General features: G+C 38.3%; 1 protein-coding gene across 3 annotated transcripts in view; it reads left to right on the top strand.

Annotated features, from left to right (window-relative positions):
* HTT (huntingtin) overlaps positions 1-19,101 on the top strand; it is an 83,549-nt gene continuing 64,448 nt past the window's right edge. For 2 of the 3 annotated variants that reach the window (XM_068679761.1, XM_068679762.1), the window contains exons 1-11: positions 1-274; positions 5,792-5,875; positions 6,335-6,455; positions 10,501-10,560; positions 11,607-11,686; positions 12,113-12,251; positions 12,481-12,622; positions 13,929-14,107; positions 14,537-14,741; positions 15,565-15,612; positions 18,680-18,760. In XM_068679761.1, coding sequence (XP_068535862.1) covers positions 174-274; positions 5,792-5,875; positions 6,335-6,455; positions 10,501-10,560; positions 11,607-11,686; positions 12,113-12,251; positions 12,481-12,622; positions 13,929-14,107; positions 14,537-14,741; positions 15,565-15,612; positions 18,680-18,760 — 1,240 coding nt within the window. In that variant the 5' untranslated portion in view covers positions 1-173. The remainder of the gene's footprint in view (positions 275-5,791; positions 5,876-6,334; positions 6,456-10,500; positions 10,561-11,606; positions 11,687-12,112; positions 12,252-12,480; positions 12,623-13,928; positions 14,108-14,536; positions 14,742-15,564; positions 15,613-18,679; positions 18,761-19,101) is intronic. The other variant, XM_068679763.1, reaches the window with a different exon arrangement.

Raw genomic sequence — 19,101 nt, forward strand, 5'->3', positions numbered from 1 at the left:
CGGGGGCGTGGCTTCGGCGCGGGGGCTGCCGGGACGGCTCCAAGATGGCGGCGGGGCGGCGAGCGCGGCCCCCTGCGGCGGCGGCGGCCGCCTGAGTCAGCGCGGCCTGAGCTGAGGCGGGGCTGAGGGGGCGAAGGCAGGCGGGCACCGCCGGGCGCCCCTCGGGGGGGGCCATGGCCACGATGGAGAAGCTGATGAAGGCTTTCGAGTCGCTGCGCTCCTTCCAGCAGCAGCAGGGGCCGGCCGCCATCCCTGAGGAGCCGCTGCAGAGACCGTGAGTGAGCGGGGACGGGCGGCGGGACGGGCTCTGAGGCGGCCCCGGGGGGGGGCCGGGACCCTGCCGCGGTCACAGGGTCGGGTGGCAGCCGGGAGGGTCCCCACAGGGGCAGCCCCGGCTGGAGGCTGGCCCTTGGGATCTCTCTGCGTCGCCTCAGGGCTGCTGGAAACTTTGTGGGGAGCCGGGGAATTGCAGCAGGCCGGGGGCTGGGCAGGAGGTGCAGGGGTGCGGGGTGGGCTTCGTGGCTCTGGGAAGAAAAGGGTCCCTTACGTTTAACGTGCTGCTGAGGGAAAAAGGGAGAAAAATCCCAAGCCTAACTTAAAGTCTGGGGCTCACCCCCTCCGTGCTGTTGATCTCTGTGACAAACTTCGTTTAAAGTCTCATGCGGTGACTTCTCGCGCTGACATCTAGGAGGAGGTGGTTTAAATACTTGTGGTATCCTTTTGTGTCCTTAAATATCAGGAGTGAATGCAGCGAAGAGGCATCTGCCTCTGTCTGTGGGATATTCAGGTGTCTGACCAGCAAACGAGGGCGAGGAGCTGTTCAGTGCCCCAGTGCTGCCTGTTGGGTTTGCTCTCTCTAAAAATAATCCTTACTGAGCAGGTGGAAAGGCAGTAGGGCTTTCACGGGATGAATACGTGAGTCACGTTATTGCTGTTTCTCCAGACATCAGGGAGACAGGAGAAACAGAAGGGCTGAGGAGCAGGTAACTTCTCTGTTGGCAGTTTCAGGCCGCTTTGGCAGAGATGACAAGCGGTGGAGCTGGGCTCTCGGCCACCTGCTCCCACAGTACGTTTTGATATGGATGCCAAGTAAATTATCATGGTTCATTCTGTTTGGAGACTCTTGTCTCAAACAGTTTCAATGCGTGGTTGATGCTTTGGGGGCATAATAGGTGAAGAACCTTTTGTCTTTTCTGATCTAATTGGTTTTAGTTGACTTACTGTTTTGCAAGGACGAATTGCTCCGTTCTGTGCATTTTTGCGTTACTGTTTCATGTGACATGAAGGATGGGTGGACAGCTATTTCTAATCTTTCCTATATGTAGCAGGAAAATCTATCTAAGAAGTTCCTGCTGGGATAGATCATGTTATTTCAAAAGAAAGGCTTGAAAACTGTTTGTGATGCTGGCTGAGGAATGTTATGGTTGGTTTGGGGGTCTGCATTTAGGCATTCTGTATTCACAGAACTAACAAATCAGGCTTGTAATTGCCCTAGTTGACTTTGTTTTGTGTTTAAAAATAGGCTGGATGTTTTCAGGAAGCTGATAGTATTGCATGCCCCTAGGAGCTTTACGAATTCACTAACAGCACTAAGCCTCGTGAAAGCCTGTGAAAGGATGTTGTGGCAGTCTCTGGTGAGGTTTCCAAAACTGTTAGTGTATTACCAGGTGACATCTTGAGCATAACTTGTGGTATTATTTGCATTTTCCATTCAATGAACTAGAAAGGAGAAATGCTGATGTGTTTTCATTGTGTCTGGGGAGAGGTGTTCATCTTAATTACGGTGCCATGCAAATAGCACTTAAATATTTTTGTAGTTCTGTGTGGTAACTTCCTGTCCTTGCTTGCTGTAGTAAAACAGATGCTACCTTACCTGTCAGTAACAGGAGAATAAAGATGTTGGTGAGTTTTGCAGCATAAGTGCCACTGATTTGTTATTTATCTGTTTAATTAGATATCTATTTGGTATTGTCCATTAGCTGAAACTTGTCTTGTTGCATAAGTTAGATGAGTGAGATGCTGTCATTCCTTAAGTATTGAGTAATATTATTACAGATGTTGTTAGACTTTTTTTTTGTTGGACCTTCTTATGCTATACAGTGAAAGTAAAACTAAGTACCTATCTCTACTTCCTATTCTCTTTTTTCTTTTAATGCCTTAAATTTTGACAAGGTGATATTACCTCTACATGATTTAAGAAATATAATTACAAAGATAACGACTTCTTAGATCTTGATAAAAGTGATATTCTGGTTTTACTTTTATTATTAAAATATTGAGTGAATTCAGGCTTCTACCAAGAACTTAAGAGCTTTTTCTGTTTTGAGAGATTTAATCAGCAGAAATCATGTGTTAAGCTTTTACTATATACTACAGATATATGTCAGTTTCTAGTCTCCTATCATCTCCTCTTGGATTTTTTTTTTTCCTTCTGTAAAAAGTGAGGTGGTGCTCTCTCATCATATTGTTTCTATAAGGTTCTGCTGATGCACCTTTATTGTCTCCCATATCTACTTCTGTTTTTTCCAGGCTCTTAAATTTGGGTTGGAGTTGGGTTGTTCATTTTGTTTTGGATTGCAGAGCTCCTACTAACTTGAAATTTTGATCAGTATGATGTAAAAATTCAGAGTTTACTCAGTAAAACCAAAGAGCAGATGGACTGTCACACCACATACTATATTTTATTCATTTTTACCTCTTGTCACTGAGCTGAGTGGAATGAAGTGCTAATGTTTCTTCTGGGAGACTATCTAGCTTTTGATTTGACTGTTACAAAGGTGGTTCTTCACCCTTTCTCCTGTTAACTTGCTCTAATAGTTAATTATTACAGTTGCTTTATGTTGAAATTGGAAATAGGTCACAAGTTCAATTTTGTCTTCATTTGGCTCTAACCACTACCTTTGCAGTAAAAGGTGCTGCAAGAGCCCAAGAACTCTCCAGCAAAGGGAAGTTTTTCAGTCCTCACTGATTATTTTTTCTGGATTTTTGTTTGAGTGAAGCTGTAGACATAGGTAGGTTTTATCAGCACTATCTGTAGCCGTATCTTTTCTGCTTAACTGAAGACTGAACTGCATGGAACTGTTGGCCTGCTCCTTGGATGGGTTTTTGAAATTACCATTCCTGGGGGGTCAGCTCCTGTTCTAGTCTGTCGTCTGTCTGTCTGTCATGGGCTGTATTACCACGTGTTCAAATCATTTGCCACAGTTCAGCTTCATTTGTTTATTTTTTGATCCCCTGATAGTTCTGTATGCTAATAGAGGTTTGAGTATTTCCAATACTTTTCTCAAGGGTAATGTCAAGCTGTTAGGCTTTGCCTTTTTAAAATAGTGTTTCAGCATTAATGCTTCTGTCGTCTATTTACACATCCTTAGTTCCAAAGCTTTTAAAAAAAAAAAAAATCAGCATCAGAGAGTTGGATCTCTTCATAGGCTGGGAGTGCAGAATTATCAGGACTTGCTGTTTTTTTCTTACATTGTTCATCTTCTTGGCTAGAGGCTGCCCATGGAAGCGTGCAGAAGATTAAACTCCCGTGTCGGTGAGATGAGGCTCTCCTGTAGATACCTGCTGCTTCAATATCTCCTGCCTTCTGTTATTCTGGAAACATGAAGTGATGTCTGACCTTCCACATGAGGCTTGCTGCCTCAGCTCTAATCTAAGAAATGTGTGATGCTGTTGTGCCCCCTGGGCACAGTAGTTTGCCTGAGGTCTTCATAATATGTCTGAATACATCTTTTTAAAGCAAAAAAAGAAAACCATGTTCTATCTCCAGAGACACAGAATATCATTCATTGTGTTATCTTTCCCCCTCTGTAGACACAGTAAATGTGTGCATGCACATGACATACATTATGTTTGTGTTCCGCCTTTTCTTTTACTCCTTTGGAAGCTGATCTTAAGGAAGGCGAGTAACCAAATGGCAGATGAAGAATTCAGTACAGCAAACACAGCCGAATGCTTTTCCTTTTCCTTTTAATAGTGACTGACAGTTATTCTTCACCTCTGGTTTCTTTTCTTTCAGTTTAAATGGTAACATCTTCTTAACTATAAGCACTCCTTCTGAGTTTTCACTGCACATTTCAAGCCATTTAAAAAAAAATCTTAATTTTCTCGAGTTACTTGTGTTATTATTCAGTGTTGGGAGAGCTCTTTGTTTACAGAAATCTGCCAAAGAGATTGATCTCTGCTGCTCTGTGTGCTATTGAACACTGCTGCCTGCCTTGCCCAGGGCTGTATGAGCTGAAGAATAGATCCTCTTTGAGGAGCACTGAAGCTTACTTAAACAACATACTGTCAAATGTCTAATAGAAAATAGTGGTTTTTTTTTTTTTTTTTTTTAGAACTATTCCTTAAACTTTGGAAAGTATTTCTGGAGTGAGATGAGAGGATCTCATGGAGAACTGAAATGTTGGGAGGAAACAACCCCCACTTCCAGTATGATGAGGAAAAGGACAGGCCTATTATTTCAAAACCTGTGGTAGTATTTGAGCAGAAGGTCTTAACTATTACAGCTTAATTCTTTAGAATTTTGGTCTACCAATGTATTTCTAGTTACTTTAATGTGGTTATTGGCTAATTACTGTTGGTCCGTAATGCTGTGTTAAGCTCTGTTATTGTAGCTCAAGGTTACAGTAATGATCAATGATCATTTTCCAACTTCTCATTTAGAAACACTTGTTTGCTATTTGATAGTTTTGCTATTGTTTTGCTAAGATAGTTAAATGTTAAGCGTACAGAAGATTATTTTTCACTTAGATAGCAAAAGCAAAGAGCAGCTCTGTGAATCTGAGGGAAGCAGCAGGAGCTTCCTTGGCAGGACACATGAGAGGTGTTCCTCAGCTCCTGGCTTGCTACTAGTAAATTATTTAACAGTAACTTCTGTTTTGCTAGGAGTGATTCTGTGTCAATGGAGCTGAAAGTAGGAGACGGTGCATATGAGGAAATAAAATGTCACAGGCTTAGTGCTTTTTTCCAGCTCATTTATTGGCAAGGCTGCTGGGGGTGGAGCAGAGAAGAAGCTTCTGTTCTCGACACAGGCGTAAAGGAGCTTAGAGCAGGTGAAAGTGAGCATTGAAGTTTTCCAAATTGTAAGCTTTACAGGTTGGGCTTTTCATCAGTTGTGCATCTGCATTCTTCTATTCTGTGACTTTTGTTTTTTGTTTTACACTTAATTGCTGCAAGTTAACTAAGCTCGTCCTTGTCTGGACTATGCTAAGTGTTACTATAGGGACATCATGTTTGATAGGTAGAGACTGTGCCTAGAGTTTTGCTATTTTGACAATTAATAATACTGTATTCCTCCAAATGTTTATGACAGGATTGCATTAGCATCCTTTAATTCAGATGAAAAATGATTTAATACAACTTCTTACTTTTCAAGAAGTCATCAGACAAAGTTGATGATGAAAAAGATTTATTTTTTTTTCATCATCATGGTATATTTAAGTCTGCAATACTTGTTCTCCTTGCTTATTTTCCCCAGCCTTTTTCATTCTGAGTTTGTTTGTTTTATCAGTTACAGGATTAATATGATAATCCTACTTAAAAGGCTTATGCTTTTTCTAAGTTTGTATCCTTCCCTTTGCTTGTGTGCCTGCGTGCTCTCAGCAGCAGTTAGTATGCAAAGTCCTGGGATTACAGATAATTGGTATATGGATATTTATATCATGACCAGGGAAGTGGTTTCTTTTTTTGTGTGTGTGATTGTTATAAATACACTTGCTAGAGTAGTGTCTATAGTTACCACTCAGTTTTCAAGTCTTATCTCAGATTTATTTTCATTGTTTCATTTTAGAAAGAAAGAGCTTTCAACTACCAAGAAAGATAGAGTGAATCATTGCCTGACAATATGTGAAAACATCGTTGCTCAGTCTTTAAGGTAAGACAATGTTTATTTTTAATTTACTACATTAATACAATTTGTTGCATTAAAGTGAATAGGTTCTTTGCAGTGCTAGATGCTTATCGGCTTCCTGATAATTGCTGATTTTAAACGTTCATCTTCAGTTTAAGACCAAAATGATAAAATGTTTGGTTGTGTTTTTTAAATTAAGCCAAAATCTAGGAAGTAATTTTCCTTGAGCATTGGTAGAGTAGGTATTATCCTTCTACTTCAGACAGAGAAACTGAGGCACAGAGGTCAAATACCTTTGCCAGATTATGTAGTAAAGAGCAGGTAAATGATTTCCCAACTCCTAAGGAAGTGCTTATCTGCTGGATCTTTTCTCCTCTTGTAAATCTGTGGATATGTTGTTGGATTCTGAAACCCCATCAGAAATAGCTCTCATGTTGTCTGCTTCTAGTGCCCATTGTAATTTTCTAATGTTTATTTGCTTAGAAATTCTCCAGAATTTCAGAAACTGCTGGGGATTGCTATGGAAGTCTTTCTCCTCTGCAGTGAGGATGCAGAATCTGATGTCCGGATGGTTGCTGATGAATGCCTTAATAAAGTTATTAAAGTAAGAATTTCTATCTATTGTTTTACTAGATTTTACCTCTTCTTGATGCGGCATCCTGTATGAATTCACACTTACACTCTGTTAATTGCTTTTTGTTCTTGATAATCTCTTGTAATGCAAGAGGTCAAGTAAGCTTTAGGAAATTCTGTATGTCCTCTAAGGTGAGTTGCACAGAGGGATGTAAAATTTATATCAGATAAGTGTATCAGATAACCTGTCTGCTGTAGTTCATTGTTCTTTTTTTTTTTTTTTCCTTCCATCATTCATTAACTTTGTTCTGTTTAAGACAGTCAAAACAAGAACATGGGCTTTTCTAACATTTTGTGGTATTGGAGGAATACTCTTATTCTGTAAAGAAGAAGTTACTTAACATGTAGGAAAGGTAAAGAGTATTATGAAAAAGCTGTCTATAAGATATAATGTCTCTTCACTCCAGACAATTGGTGTGTTGTAATTCTGGTAGTGATTTGCTGAGACTTGGCAGAGAAGTTTGTAGGCATAATTAGGATAAATGTAGTGTTCTGGAGGTTGTTATTACCTTACTGTGATCCAGAATGAAGGGCTTGCTGGAGACAGCAGGCGGATTTTGATAGGAGGTCAGGCAAGGTCTAAATTTCAGTTCAACAAATCACAAAATGAAACTTTTGAATAACTAATGTAAGCTGCTGCTTCCATAATGGGTTTACCTTCATCTGTCCTTTCCTTTTTTTTTCCTGTTTTCTGTAGTGGTTGAATTATGTAATGTAGCTGCATAATTAATCTAATTGATATGAAACTTTAAGTATTTTATGAATGTGCAAAAAATATTTTTTTTTTTTTTAGCGTGAAGGGAGTTTGTATAGAAGCAAGCAGACAAATCCCTATTTATGTAGGGATTTCTCTAAATTACGTTCTATTTGTTTGGTATCTGTATGAATTAGTAGTATGGAGAGAATTTGATTAGATGCTCTGAAACTGTCTTAAAGAATGCAAGCTTGCTTGCTTCTGTGAAACTGTTCTGTAGGCTTGGTGTAAAGATAATCTCTTAGGTTCACCTGTCTACTTAATACCATTACTGCTTTCTGACATATTTTAAGTTAACTTGAAAAACTTCAGGTTTTTTGAATCTTTGTATGGTAGATGGTGTTCTTGTAAAGATAAAAGTGATTTTCAAATGACAGTCTCCTATCAGTCACTAAGCTTGCAGTTTGGTCACAGCTGTGAAATGTTGATAGTTGTGGTATTCCAACCACACGGATTTATCAGACTGTTACTGAAGCTGGTCACAGTTTGTATTTTGTTTCCATTTCTATGCTCTGTGGTAGCAGCTTAGTCTTTAAGCAGACCTGTTTGGTGTATAAATGTAGAGGGGAAAAAGACATGCACTTTTATTTTTGTGTTGTTCAAGGAGCAGTGATGCTTGTGATAAGTAGAACAGAGGCATCAGGCCCCTGACCTTGCAAATCAGTTAACGTTCAGCTTTTTTGGTACTTCAGGCAATTTAGGGCTACTTCTGTTGCTATAAAGATGTTTCATATTTTCTCTTTTGAAATAAGAATCTAGATATCAAGTCTTATTTGTAAAACCATGTCTGGATTCGGTATTCATTAGTGCAATTAAAACACTGACATTTCTGTATAGACAAGGCTTTAAACTGCAGTGACAAATTTAGTTAAACCTCTGTAGGTGGTCTTTGAATACCGTTCCACTCACCTGTCAGAACCTCGCAGAGAGCATAAATGGCTTAAAGTTTAAACAGCTTTGGTGAAATCTTTATATGAAAGAAAAAAAAAAAATGAAGTTGGGAATTATCCATGCAAATACCACTTGCAAGTGAGTTGTTACTGAAGTAATCTCATTTTTGAAGTTGAACTACAAAGCTGTTGTAGTGCTGCCTGACCTAACAACACTGGTGGGACTCCTCTTGCAGATTGTAGTACAGTTGGTCTCAGTAATTAGGATTTATTAGCTATGTTAATTTGCAGTTGACTCTGCTTATATTTTTTTGGACTAGCATGAATTTTTAGGTTCTGTCCTGCTAAAAATATAAGTCAACAAACAAAAGTATTAAAGTTGCTCCAGCTCAGTGTAGTATAAGGACAAGTAACCCTTGAAACCAGAATAGTAGCTGGTGCTTTTTTTGTGTGTGTGTTGATTACTGTCGTGGTTTAACCCGGCCGGCAGCTAAACACCACACAGCCGTTCGCTCACCCTCCCCCCCTCCCTCTCTGGGACAGGGGAGAGAAATGGAAAGTAAAGCCCGTGAGTTGAGATAAAGACAGTTTGATAAGACAGGAAAATAATAATAACAATAATAATAATAATACAATTATGATAATAGTACTACTAATAATAATGTGTACAAACAAGTGATGCACATTGCAATTGCTCACCACTCGCTGACCGATGCCCAGCCTAACCCTGAGCAGTCCGGCCCCCTCCCCCCGGCTAGCCACCCCTATATATTGTTTAGCATGACGTCAGATGGTATGGAATACCCCTTTGGCTAGTTTGGGTCACCTGTCCTGGGTCTGTCCCCTCCCAGCTCTTGCTGCACCCCCAGCCTGCCCGTTGGCAGGACAGAGCAAGAAGCTCAGATGTCCTTGGCTTGGTATAAGCACTGCTCTGCAGCAATTAAAACATCGGGGTGTTATCAGCACTCTTCTCATCCTAAGCCAAAAGGTAGCATTCTACCAGCTACTAGGAAGAAAATTAACTGTTAATTCTGAAACCAGGACAATTACGCACAGAGGCAGTGACCTTTGTGAAAGCTTAATTTTTACAGAAGTGAAATTAGTCCTTACCTGGTATAGTCTAGGCATTTGCAGTTAATAGTTGGGGTGTTTATAACAGTTTAGAGATGAAAGCAAGACTTTTCTGGGAAGGTAGTATTTTGTTGTGATGACTGGTGTAATTGTGGCGTAAAGTTATTGGGCATACAATAAGGAAATAGTGCTCTGGAGGAATCGCAGGCTGACTGCGCATAAGCAGTTGTGGCTTCCACATCAGCACGTGCCACGTAGGATTTTGTTGTCGTCATGAATAATCCTGTGAAGATGTGAGCTTACTGGTTGATGGTCAAGAAGGCATATTTCAGAAACCAGAAATTATTGAATAACTGTGAAGGGAATAAAGAATGAAATATGAAATGTTAAATGACTATATAAATTCATAAGCTAGATACTTGCATATTGCATGAAGTTCTCGTTTCAGCTGAAGGAGTTGTGCTACTATTCATGAACATTTCTACCACGTGCTAGATAAAAAAACAAATGGAAAAGAAGGGGTGATCATATGTATACAGAATGCTTTGTAGGAAAGGATTTTACCTAGTGGAACTATTTCCTTTTTTTCCCTTTCTGCCATGGTGGAGGTGGAATGATTGAGTTGAGGTGAACAGAAAATTAGTACTCCTCAGTGCTTACTTTCATTTTGTGTTCTCTAATTCTTAATTGTACTACAAGCTTAGAGCAAACTAAAATACATGCTCTGGCACACTCTGTGTGATTAGATCCTGGAACGTGATACTGCTGGTGTCCAAAACACCTCATGGCAACAAATGGATGCTGAAAACAGAATAATTTATAAAAGAAGGGGTTTTCAAGGGCTGCTGTAGGTAATGCTACAAATACAGCCTCAGCTGCAGAAATACCTGACAGTAGGCTGCTTGAAAGTGGCAGTGTCTAGCAGGAAATAGCTCTCGCTGCTTGTGGGTACTATTATTTTGTTTTAATAGTCTATTCCTGGCTATTTATTATTGGCTATTGCCAGAAGGCACTTTAAGTTGACTGCTGGGGTCTGATGCCACGTGGCCTCTTTTAGGCAGGTGGGACAAGTAGCTAGTGTCAACTGCAAATACCTCAGTTTGTGGAATTGTCCATGTTTCTGTTCTGTTATTGTGGAAAACATAAAGGCATTTCCTGTCTTCTGATTAGCTTTGTCCTCCTATGCATCATATGTAGGGGTAGTTAAATAGTTCTACACTTTTTTTTATTGTAAGTGCAACTTTGTTTCTTTCAAGTCCCTCCAGTGTGATGCAATGTATTCATGATATGTTTTATTGCAGGTTTTGATGGATTCCAATCTCCCTAGGTTACAATTAGAATTGTATAAAGAGATTAAAAAGGTGAGTTTACCTTGCTTTTGTCTTTCTGAAATAGAGTATTTAGTAAGTGTTTTAGTATATTGGAACATGGAATTCATGAAAATAGTGTTTTGTGCTTTTTTTTTTTTAAGGTCAAAGTTAAAGCTTACAGAATTTGGTTCTTGCATCAGTTAGATCACTTTGCCATGTCAAAATCTGTTAACATTGCTCTGAATCTGAAAATGCCCAATTTGTAATTCAGACGCAGTTGTTTTTTTCAGTTGTGTGTACGCTATGCTAACAATGGCACCATGAACCTTTGATGTACTAGCTAAGTAAACTAAAACAATACTTTCTAAACACCTCAGTTCAGTTTTCAGGGAGGCTTGACTTGAGAAGTATTTTGGTTAGGTTCAAGCTAAGTAAAGTATGCAATTTATCCAAATAGGGAGATTAGAGAAGATGACACCTATCAACTTCTATAGTTTTCCACATTCCAACAATATTGAGGAGCTTTACTATATCCTCAGACACTGGGTCTAAATACACTCTGGCTCAAGTCATGTGCATTATTGAAGATGTCAGTACAGAATAATAGTTACTAAATTCAGAATGTGAGCCATTAAGAAATTATGTAGGTTGTTACATGGGATTTTTTTGGTGTTCGCTGGAGCTGAAGGTTATTTACTTGCATATTTCCACTGCTGTCAATTTTATGCTGCATTTGTATTTCTGCAAGTGTTCCAGTGATTTTAGACTCTCATATCATCAGTGTCTCTTTGTTGGTTGATGACTGTCTCTGTGGTATTTTAAGCTGATTTCAGCAGAGTGGAGATCTCAGACATTTCCTTCTCTTTCTTGATGTTCTCTCTTACTCATTTTGGGTCACTTGGAAAATTCCTAATACCAGCTAGCAAAATAAAGGCAGTTGTGGATCTGACTTTCCTTCCTTTTAGCTAGAAAGAATTTTAAGGCTTCCAGACACCTTATGTTTTTTATCTAAGTAAAATTGTGTAAGATTTAAGCAATTGTAGACATTCTATAATGGAATGGTTTTGCTTTATGAAATGTTTGTATGCTCTATTTAGAATGGTGCTTCCCGAAGTCTGCGTGCTGCACTCTGGAGATTTGCTGAGCTTGCTCATCTAGTTCGGCCTCAAAAATGCAGGTAAACTCATCCTAGTATTGAGCTTTCCAAAGAACATTTACCAAAATACAGATGCTAAAAAAAAAATTACTGTTCTCAAATTTTAAATATTCTTCTCGCCCTCTCTCCCCCCCAGTTATATTCCTGTCACGTTGTCTCTGAAGTAGCTTAATTTGAGTAGCTAGTTTTCTTTTAGCAGAATTTTAATTCTGTGTTGTACATAACTGTGAGAAGGGCAAGATGTTTGAAGACGATGAGTTTTTTCATGTATTCTTTTTAATTCTTAATGTCTGCTAATTGTATTCACCTTGTTTTTCTATGTTATATGTAGCTAATGGAAATATTTTGTATGATTTAGTTGAACGAAGAATTTGTGTATGAATTAAAAAAGGTTTTGGTGGCTACAGTTGTTCTTACCTCAAATTTTTTCTCCTTTGTCATACTTAGGCCATACTTAGTGAACCTTTTGCCCTGTTTAACACGAATAAGTAAGAGACCTGAAGAATCGGTACAAGAAACACTAGCTGCAGCAATACCAAAAATCATGGCAGCATTTGGCAATTTTGCAAACGACAATGAGATTAAGGTATCTTTAACCTAGTAGTGCTCCCTGTTACTTCTCAAAGCACAGTTAAACTACCACTATTACCAATCACGTTGCAGAAAGCAGTATTATAGCTGCATGTATGAATTAAGGCAAAAGTTGTCTTTGCTTGATGTAATGCTTGGAATGGATGAAAAAGATGCTTGACTTCTCTTTTAATGAGAAAGAAAAAGAGAAAGAAGTGAATTAAATAACATTATCTTGTTTTTAGGTTTTATTGAAGGCTTTCATAGCTAATCTTAAATCCAGTTCCCCTACTATCCGTCGAACTGCGGCAGGATCAGCAGTAAGCATCTGTCAACATTCACGAAGAATGCAGTATTTTTATGCCTGGTTATTGAATGTACTTTTAGGTAAGATTCTGGGGAAAAGTAATTTTGCTTCAGGTATAAGTAATATGAATTTAATTTTCATGTAATATGCTAAATATGTGAATGGTTTTGAGGCAAAGAAGGGATACTTAGACTATCAGTTGCCCTGCTTGTGCTTGCTTTATTTTTTGTAGTTAGGAAATATAGATACTCATGTTATTTGTATCTCGTGTGTTTGGAAATGCTAGTTCAGTTACATTGAAAAGAAACAGCCAAAGCTAAGGAAGCAAGTAGCCTATTGGAAAATGAGGACGTCTAGGCATTCTTCTGCAAGACCTTGCTCAGGAATCTGTGAAGACTTGTATTGTTTAGCAGCCTGGTTGTTAGTGCAGAGAGCACAAAAAGCACAAAAATTCATGTGATGTAATTTCTTCTGTATTCCGTTATCTGGGAAGTTTTTGCAGTTTTTGGGGGAGATCTGCAGCTGATGATGAAACACCTGAATTGTAGTGGAAGCTTTTGCCTCGGTTGTGGTACTGTGCAAAGGTTCTTTCATATGTAGACTATATTGCAAATGGAGAGGGAAGGAAGACAGGCAGGTGTGTAAAGTATTATCCTGTTAGCCTTGCTTCTTAAAAGATGAGGTGAAAAATGCAGATGCCATGGCCGTGTAGTGACTTTTCTCATTCTGATTTGAAAATGGTGTATTACTTCTCAGTCCTCCTTTCTCTGTGTGCACGTTGTTCTTTCCTGCCTCAAAGGTGCTGTTTTACAATGTCCTAGCAATGGTACTGAATTTAGACAGTAGTATTAATAGGAACATAACTTATATTAATTCTTCATGTATTTTGAATTTGCTTCTTTGATTAGTGGGTAAATATATGGAGCAAGATTTCCAGTTGAAGGAGGCAGCAAAAGTATGAATGTTATTCATCAGGACAGTAGCATGTGTTCTGGAGGGGGGAATTATGTTGGGCCTGAACTGAATAGCCAAGTGGAGGGAGGAAGTTACTCAGTATGAGCCTCAGGGATTATTTAAAAAATAAAACACACAGTTGTGCTGTTATTGAACAGAAGAGGTAGGAAATAGGGGAAGGGAGCCAGGGTCCTCCAATCATCCACCCACATGGCCTAAATCATTGTCAGGAGTGTTAAATAATACGTATATTCAAGTGTTTCTACACTTAAAAACATTCTTTAGGTGCTGATAGGTGATGTTTTCTTGTTTTGTTTTTTAACAGAAACTATTACACTGACTACATAATTTGTGTAGTTGATGTGTTTGTACATTCGTGTTGATATTTACCATTGTTAGTAAGCGGTTTGGCTTGTTCTGCTCTACCCCCAGGCTTGTTGGTTCCTGTAGATGATGATCATCCTACTCTTTTAATTTTGGGTGTTTTACTTACACTAAGGTATCTCATACCTTTATTGCAACAACAAGTGAAGGATACCAGCCTGAAAGGCAGTTTCGGTGTAACAAGGAAAGAAGCAGAGATTTCACCTTCACCAGACCAGCTTGTACAGGTAAAACACAAATAATAACCCTAACCTGAAGAGTACTATTTGGACTATGGGGGAGGGAACCTTTCAAACAGTGTGATGCAACACTAGTTTGGTGTCTAGTGGTTGGAATTCCTGATAAATAATTTTAATAACATGAAATCCTCGAAAAATGCTTGCTAGGTGTTCCTAAAGGAATTCATTAAAATTACTGCATTCCTGAATGTGATTCCTCCTCCTATAATAAGCTAACATGATAAGAGACTACTACCAAGAAAGCAGTTAAATGGCTTCATTGAGATGAGCTTTTCCTCTTAGTAAAGGATGATGATGATGATTAGATACAGTGTATCTCAGTCACTTAAATTGCACCACTAAAATTTAATGTGGTATATGAGAATGAAGGTAGTATGTTGCATCTTCACATACTTACTCCAGTACTTTGTTTTTTAGGTTTATGAATTGACTCTGCATTATACTCAGCATCAGGACCACAACGTTGTGACTGGAGCTTTAGAATTATTACAGCAGCTTTTCAGAACACCACCACCTGAACTTCTCCATGCCCTGACCACTACAGGTGGCATTGCACAGGTCAGTGTATCCAAAGATGAATCCACCATCAGGAACCGGAGTGGGAGCATAGTGGAGCTCATAGGTAAGCTATGTTTTTGGTAATTCGTGTAAAAGGAAATTATTGCAGGCTCTATTCCTTAATGCTACCCAAAAGTATGAAGGATAAAATAAATAGTGTAAAGGTATACATGATATTTTTCCTTGTACAGTCACAGATCCTCTCCCACTTCATTTTCCTTTAAGTGGGTGTACATTCATTCAGTATTGTGGAACTCCAGAGTATTTTGTTTTGTGTTGATGACTTTTTGTTTACACAGAGCAAGTTAACCATGGTGACTGATACTTTTCACAAAATGAATGTTCTCACCAAGCATCTGACAGTTGTGATTCATAGAAAGCTGATCTAATCAGAATTTATGTTAACTAAGAGCTCCTTGCTAAATGTCAAAACCAGCATGAAATTAAAGCATGTCTTAACTTTATCTGTAACTTAAAATCAGCTATTAGTGTTCCTGTTTGTGAAGTGCATGTTCTTTAAATAGTCTCTTAACTGCTACTTACCTGTTTCAAAAGAATCAGTCTCTGATTGGATTTTATGTAAGGACTTCTGCATTGAACTAATGGATCATTCTAGTATTGCTGCTCTTAGAAGTAATTAATTAGCCAGGAGCAATCATACCAGTGAAATTTAGAACACTTTTTTAAAAGTAAACTTCACACAACTTGCACAGAAAATTAAAGTTATTTGGTGGCGAATGACCCCCAAAAAACTTGAGCTTCAAAAGCATCAAGTTTGTTATTTCTTCCTGGCCTTTTTTTTCCTTCCCATTTGAGGCTTTTAGAATTCCTTCGTGATTTCAGCAGCTCTGTCTTTGCCCTGATATGTTACTTTCTGTGATTTGCAGCTGGAGGGGGGTCTTCATGCAGCCCTGTTCTTGCAAGAAAGCATAAAGGTGATTATTTCCAAAATCAATCTTTTAATTGTGTTCTCCTCAGATTCCCCTCCCTCCCTCCCTTCATTGTCTTGCTGAACTCTGGTCTTTGTTCATAAATTCCTTCCTGTTACCAGCTGAGCTTCATCAATGTAAATCACTGTAAAAAGAATTCTGATGAGATTTCTGATATTGCAACCAAGATGTTCTAAAATTATTTGAAGCAGTATTGGTCTTATTTTTGCTGTAACACAGCAAAATTATGCTAATGAGTATTGAGGCAATTTTCAGTTTGAAAGAGCATATTTAAAAATACTGTCTGAACAGGGCATTCCTTCTTTTGACAGTAATATTTAACTTTTAACGTAACTCACTAAATAGTTAACCTTCCTGTTTTTGAGAGTCCTGTTTTTCTTCCTCTTTCGCTAATGCGTGTTTGTTTGCATGCTTTGATGTGATGCTTTTTGCTTATTTTTTATGCCTTGTCCTTGACGATTAGCATTATTAATTCTGTGTCTTACTGTGTATATTTAATTTCTTTAGTAAGTAACTTGTTTGGCAGGATTTAAAAAAAATAATAAAATTTACTCTGAAGTATTATTTCCCAGTTTGTGCATGAAATTACTTTGTATCTAGTTATATACTTAAGTTATTTCACAAAGGAATCATTCTAGATACAGCTGGCAAGAGATTTGTCATCTGTTTTAGCTGAGGAAGATGTTATTACTGCAGTGGAACAGCGTGTGAGAGTAGTGCAGTCAGTGCAAGCATAGTAGGCAGAGAGATGTGCAATACTGTAAAAAGGAAAACCTCAGGGAAAGATAGCTTAAGACTCAATAGGGTTATTCAGACTACTGTATAGTCAGAGGACTGCTGTAGCTCCTAGCTTACTTTTTTTTCCCAACTATGTCCTTCCATCTTTGTGTGCAAAGAATCTCATTACGCTTCATTGCTGTAACAATATGCCTAAACGTGAACTAGTGGGTAGAGCTGAATAAAATAAGAAATAATCTCTGCATCAATAAGCACTAGTTTAAAAGCAAGAGAGTGAATAAGAAGGTGCTCTGGACGTAGGTATTGCTGCAACATCCGAATGTGAGAGACTGCAAGAAATCAGAATAACAATGCTTATCAATTCTACATGAAAAATGGTAGAATTATCACTTCGATACTTAAAATTGTTAATGGTCTTTAGTCAAGATTTAATAATATTATAAATTCAATTGAAGTACTTGATAAACACTAACCTTCCCTCACTTTATGGGAAAGCATGTATGGAGCCATCAGTTTCCATCTTCTTTCAAGATCATGATACAAAGATTATTTTGTGGTCTGAAAATGGCATAAATGAATTTGTGGAAATTTGTTCATGATTTTGAATTTCATGCAGGTTTAATCTCAAATTCTGAATTGTTCATTTCCTATTGCTCACCACTGAAGAAAGGAGGGAAAATTAAGCTTATTCCCAATTCCTGCTCAATGTAGTTTTGCAGTGTCTTGGCATATAGAGTAGTATGCTTCTGTGGTTAGCCATAGGTGAAACTTCTTAAGCTATAACATTCTTCCGCTATTAGCCTTATGTTAGAACTTGGATTTTCTATGTCTCTTCAATCATTCTGCTTCAGACCAACTTTAGTTTGGAGCAGCTGGCCTACGCTACTTTGTTTCGGCTTCAGAAAATTATTTGCAAACAAGGCTGAAAACTCGTTTCTAAATGAAGGAATATGTTCTGCATCTTAACTGACTTTTGTTCCTCAAAATAAAGAAACGCTATTCTGTGGCTTGTTTTATAGACTTACGTAGACACGCAAAGCCTAATAATGCCTCGTAAGTGTTTTCCAGTGTCCTTCTTCTTTCACTTTTAAAGGTGATCAGCTGTGGAAAGTAGAATACCCCAGTTTCTTTCAGTGAAATGGACATAAATGTGGGAAAGAATTGAGAAAAATATGCCATTTTTTCATGCTTTTGCTTGGGAATTCTTAGCACAGATTTACTCACTCCTGTGAGAATGTGTAGCTCTCAATGAGCTGCTGTTATTTTATATAGAATATACACTGAAATGTTGTGGTTACCTTTCTGCCTTACTTACAGTCTTGAATAGCATAAAACATACTTTTATGAAGGAGACAGTTTTACAGTGTTTTTTTCTGCATATATATGAAGCAGTTATGATAGGGAAATGAATACAAAAGTCTGTTAATGCTTTTCTTCTACTGGTAACTTAAATGACGTATAAAAGAATTCACGTCAAGTTGTCAGAACACTGGTATCTTACATAGTAAACCTTGGATTACCAGTGAGGTTTATTCTAAAGTGCAAAACAGGTTTGCTGTCATGAATCCCTCTGTCTGAGCAATTGGCTTATGAGATTCATAAGGATGGCCTTAATTATTTCCTCTCCTTTTCAGTACAGTTGTATCCTTGTTTTGCTCCCAGGCAGTAAGTATCTGCAGGTATCGTTCTACACTGCCTCTATTTTAAATAGACATTAAACTGTGAGTAAGTGAACTCTTTTAAGATGACTGTGTTAGGTTATAAGTGATTCTTTCTTCCTGTGGCAAAAGCCTCCCTAAAAAGTTCTGCTGTAGTAGCCCTGAAGCATTTTTCTTTCTTGTACCATTGGAATTCCAAGCCCCAAAATAAGAGTAGCCTTTACTTAATGACTTTCCCAGCCTTAAGGATAGAGAAGTTATTTTATTATTTGTCGTGCTTAATGTCCCTCTGAGTTGGGGGCAGACATGCGGATGCCTTAGTAATGGGCCATACTTGAAGAAATTACTGGGATTTTGGTCACAGTACACAAAAATAAACTAGAATGAGGACATAAGTTTTTTATTGAATGGTACAACCATTCAGTAAACTTGCTTAACTGTGTGTCTTCATGACTGTTTCTTTCCTGACCAGATAGTGAGGGTCTGGATGTTCCTTCATTTCTTCTTCCATCTGTTGCCTGCTATAGCTTTGAGAAGTTGTTTGGATACTTCTAAATGCAAAATTTATTTATTTTTAATAACTTCAACTGTTGAGCATTTCAAATCGGCTTTAACTTCGGTAAACTGTAAGACTTTTCTTACATCACACTTACCAGGTAAAATACTTCTCGGTGAAGAAGAAGGTTTGGAAGATGATTCTGAAACCCGATCAGATGTCAGTGCTGCATCATTTGCAGGTACTTGGCTTTCCTTTTAGCAGTGCAAACATATGTTACTTTACATTACAAAACCTTTATTTTTCCGACAGTACATAAAATACAGAAGTGTGTGTTATGGTGACAACAAAGTAGATGGACACTCAAAGGATGTGATAGGAAAAACTGAAACCTTAAATGCTCTTGGGTGTAAAATTTAAGTAATGAAGTTGACTGCCTATTTTTTTAAAAGGATCAGGCTGTCACTGGCATAGATGGATGGCATAGAAGTGAGGAAGTATTATAAGAGATCTGACAGGTGATTGTTTCTTTACTGTGGTTTAGCTGTTTAGTCATGAATTTTCCTTAGCCTAATTTAATTT

Source organism: Anas acuta, chromosome 4, assembly GCF_963932015.1.
Source record: "Anas acuta chromosome 4, bAnaAcu1.1, whole genome shotgun sequence".
Taxonomy (NCBI): Eukaryota; Metazoa; Chordata; class Aves; order Anseriformes; family Anatidae; genus Anas; species Anas acuta.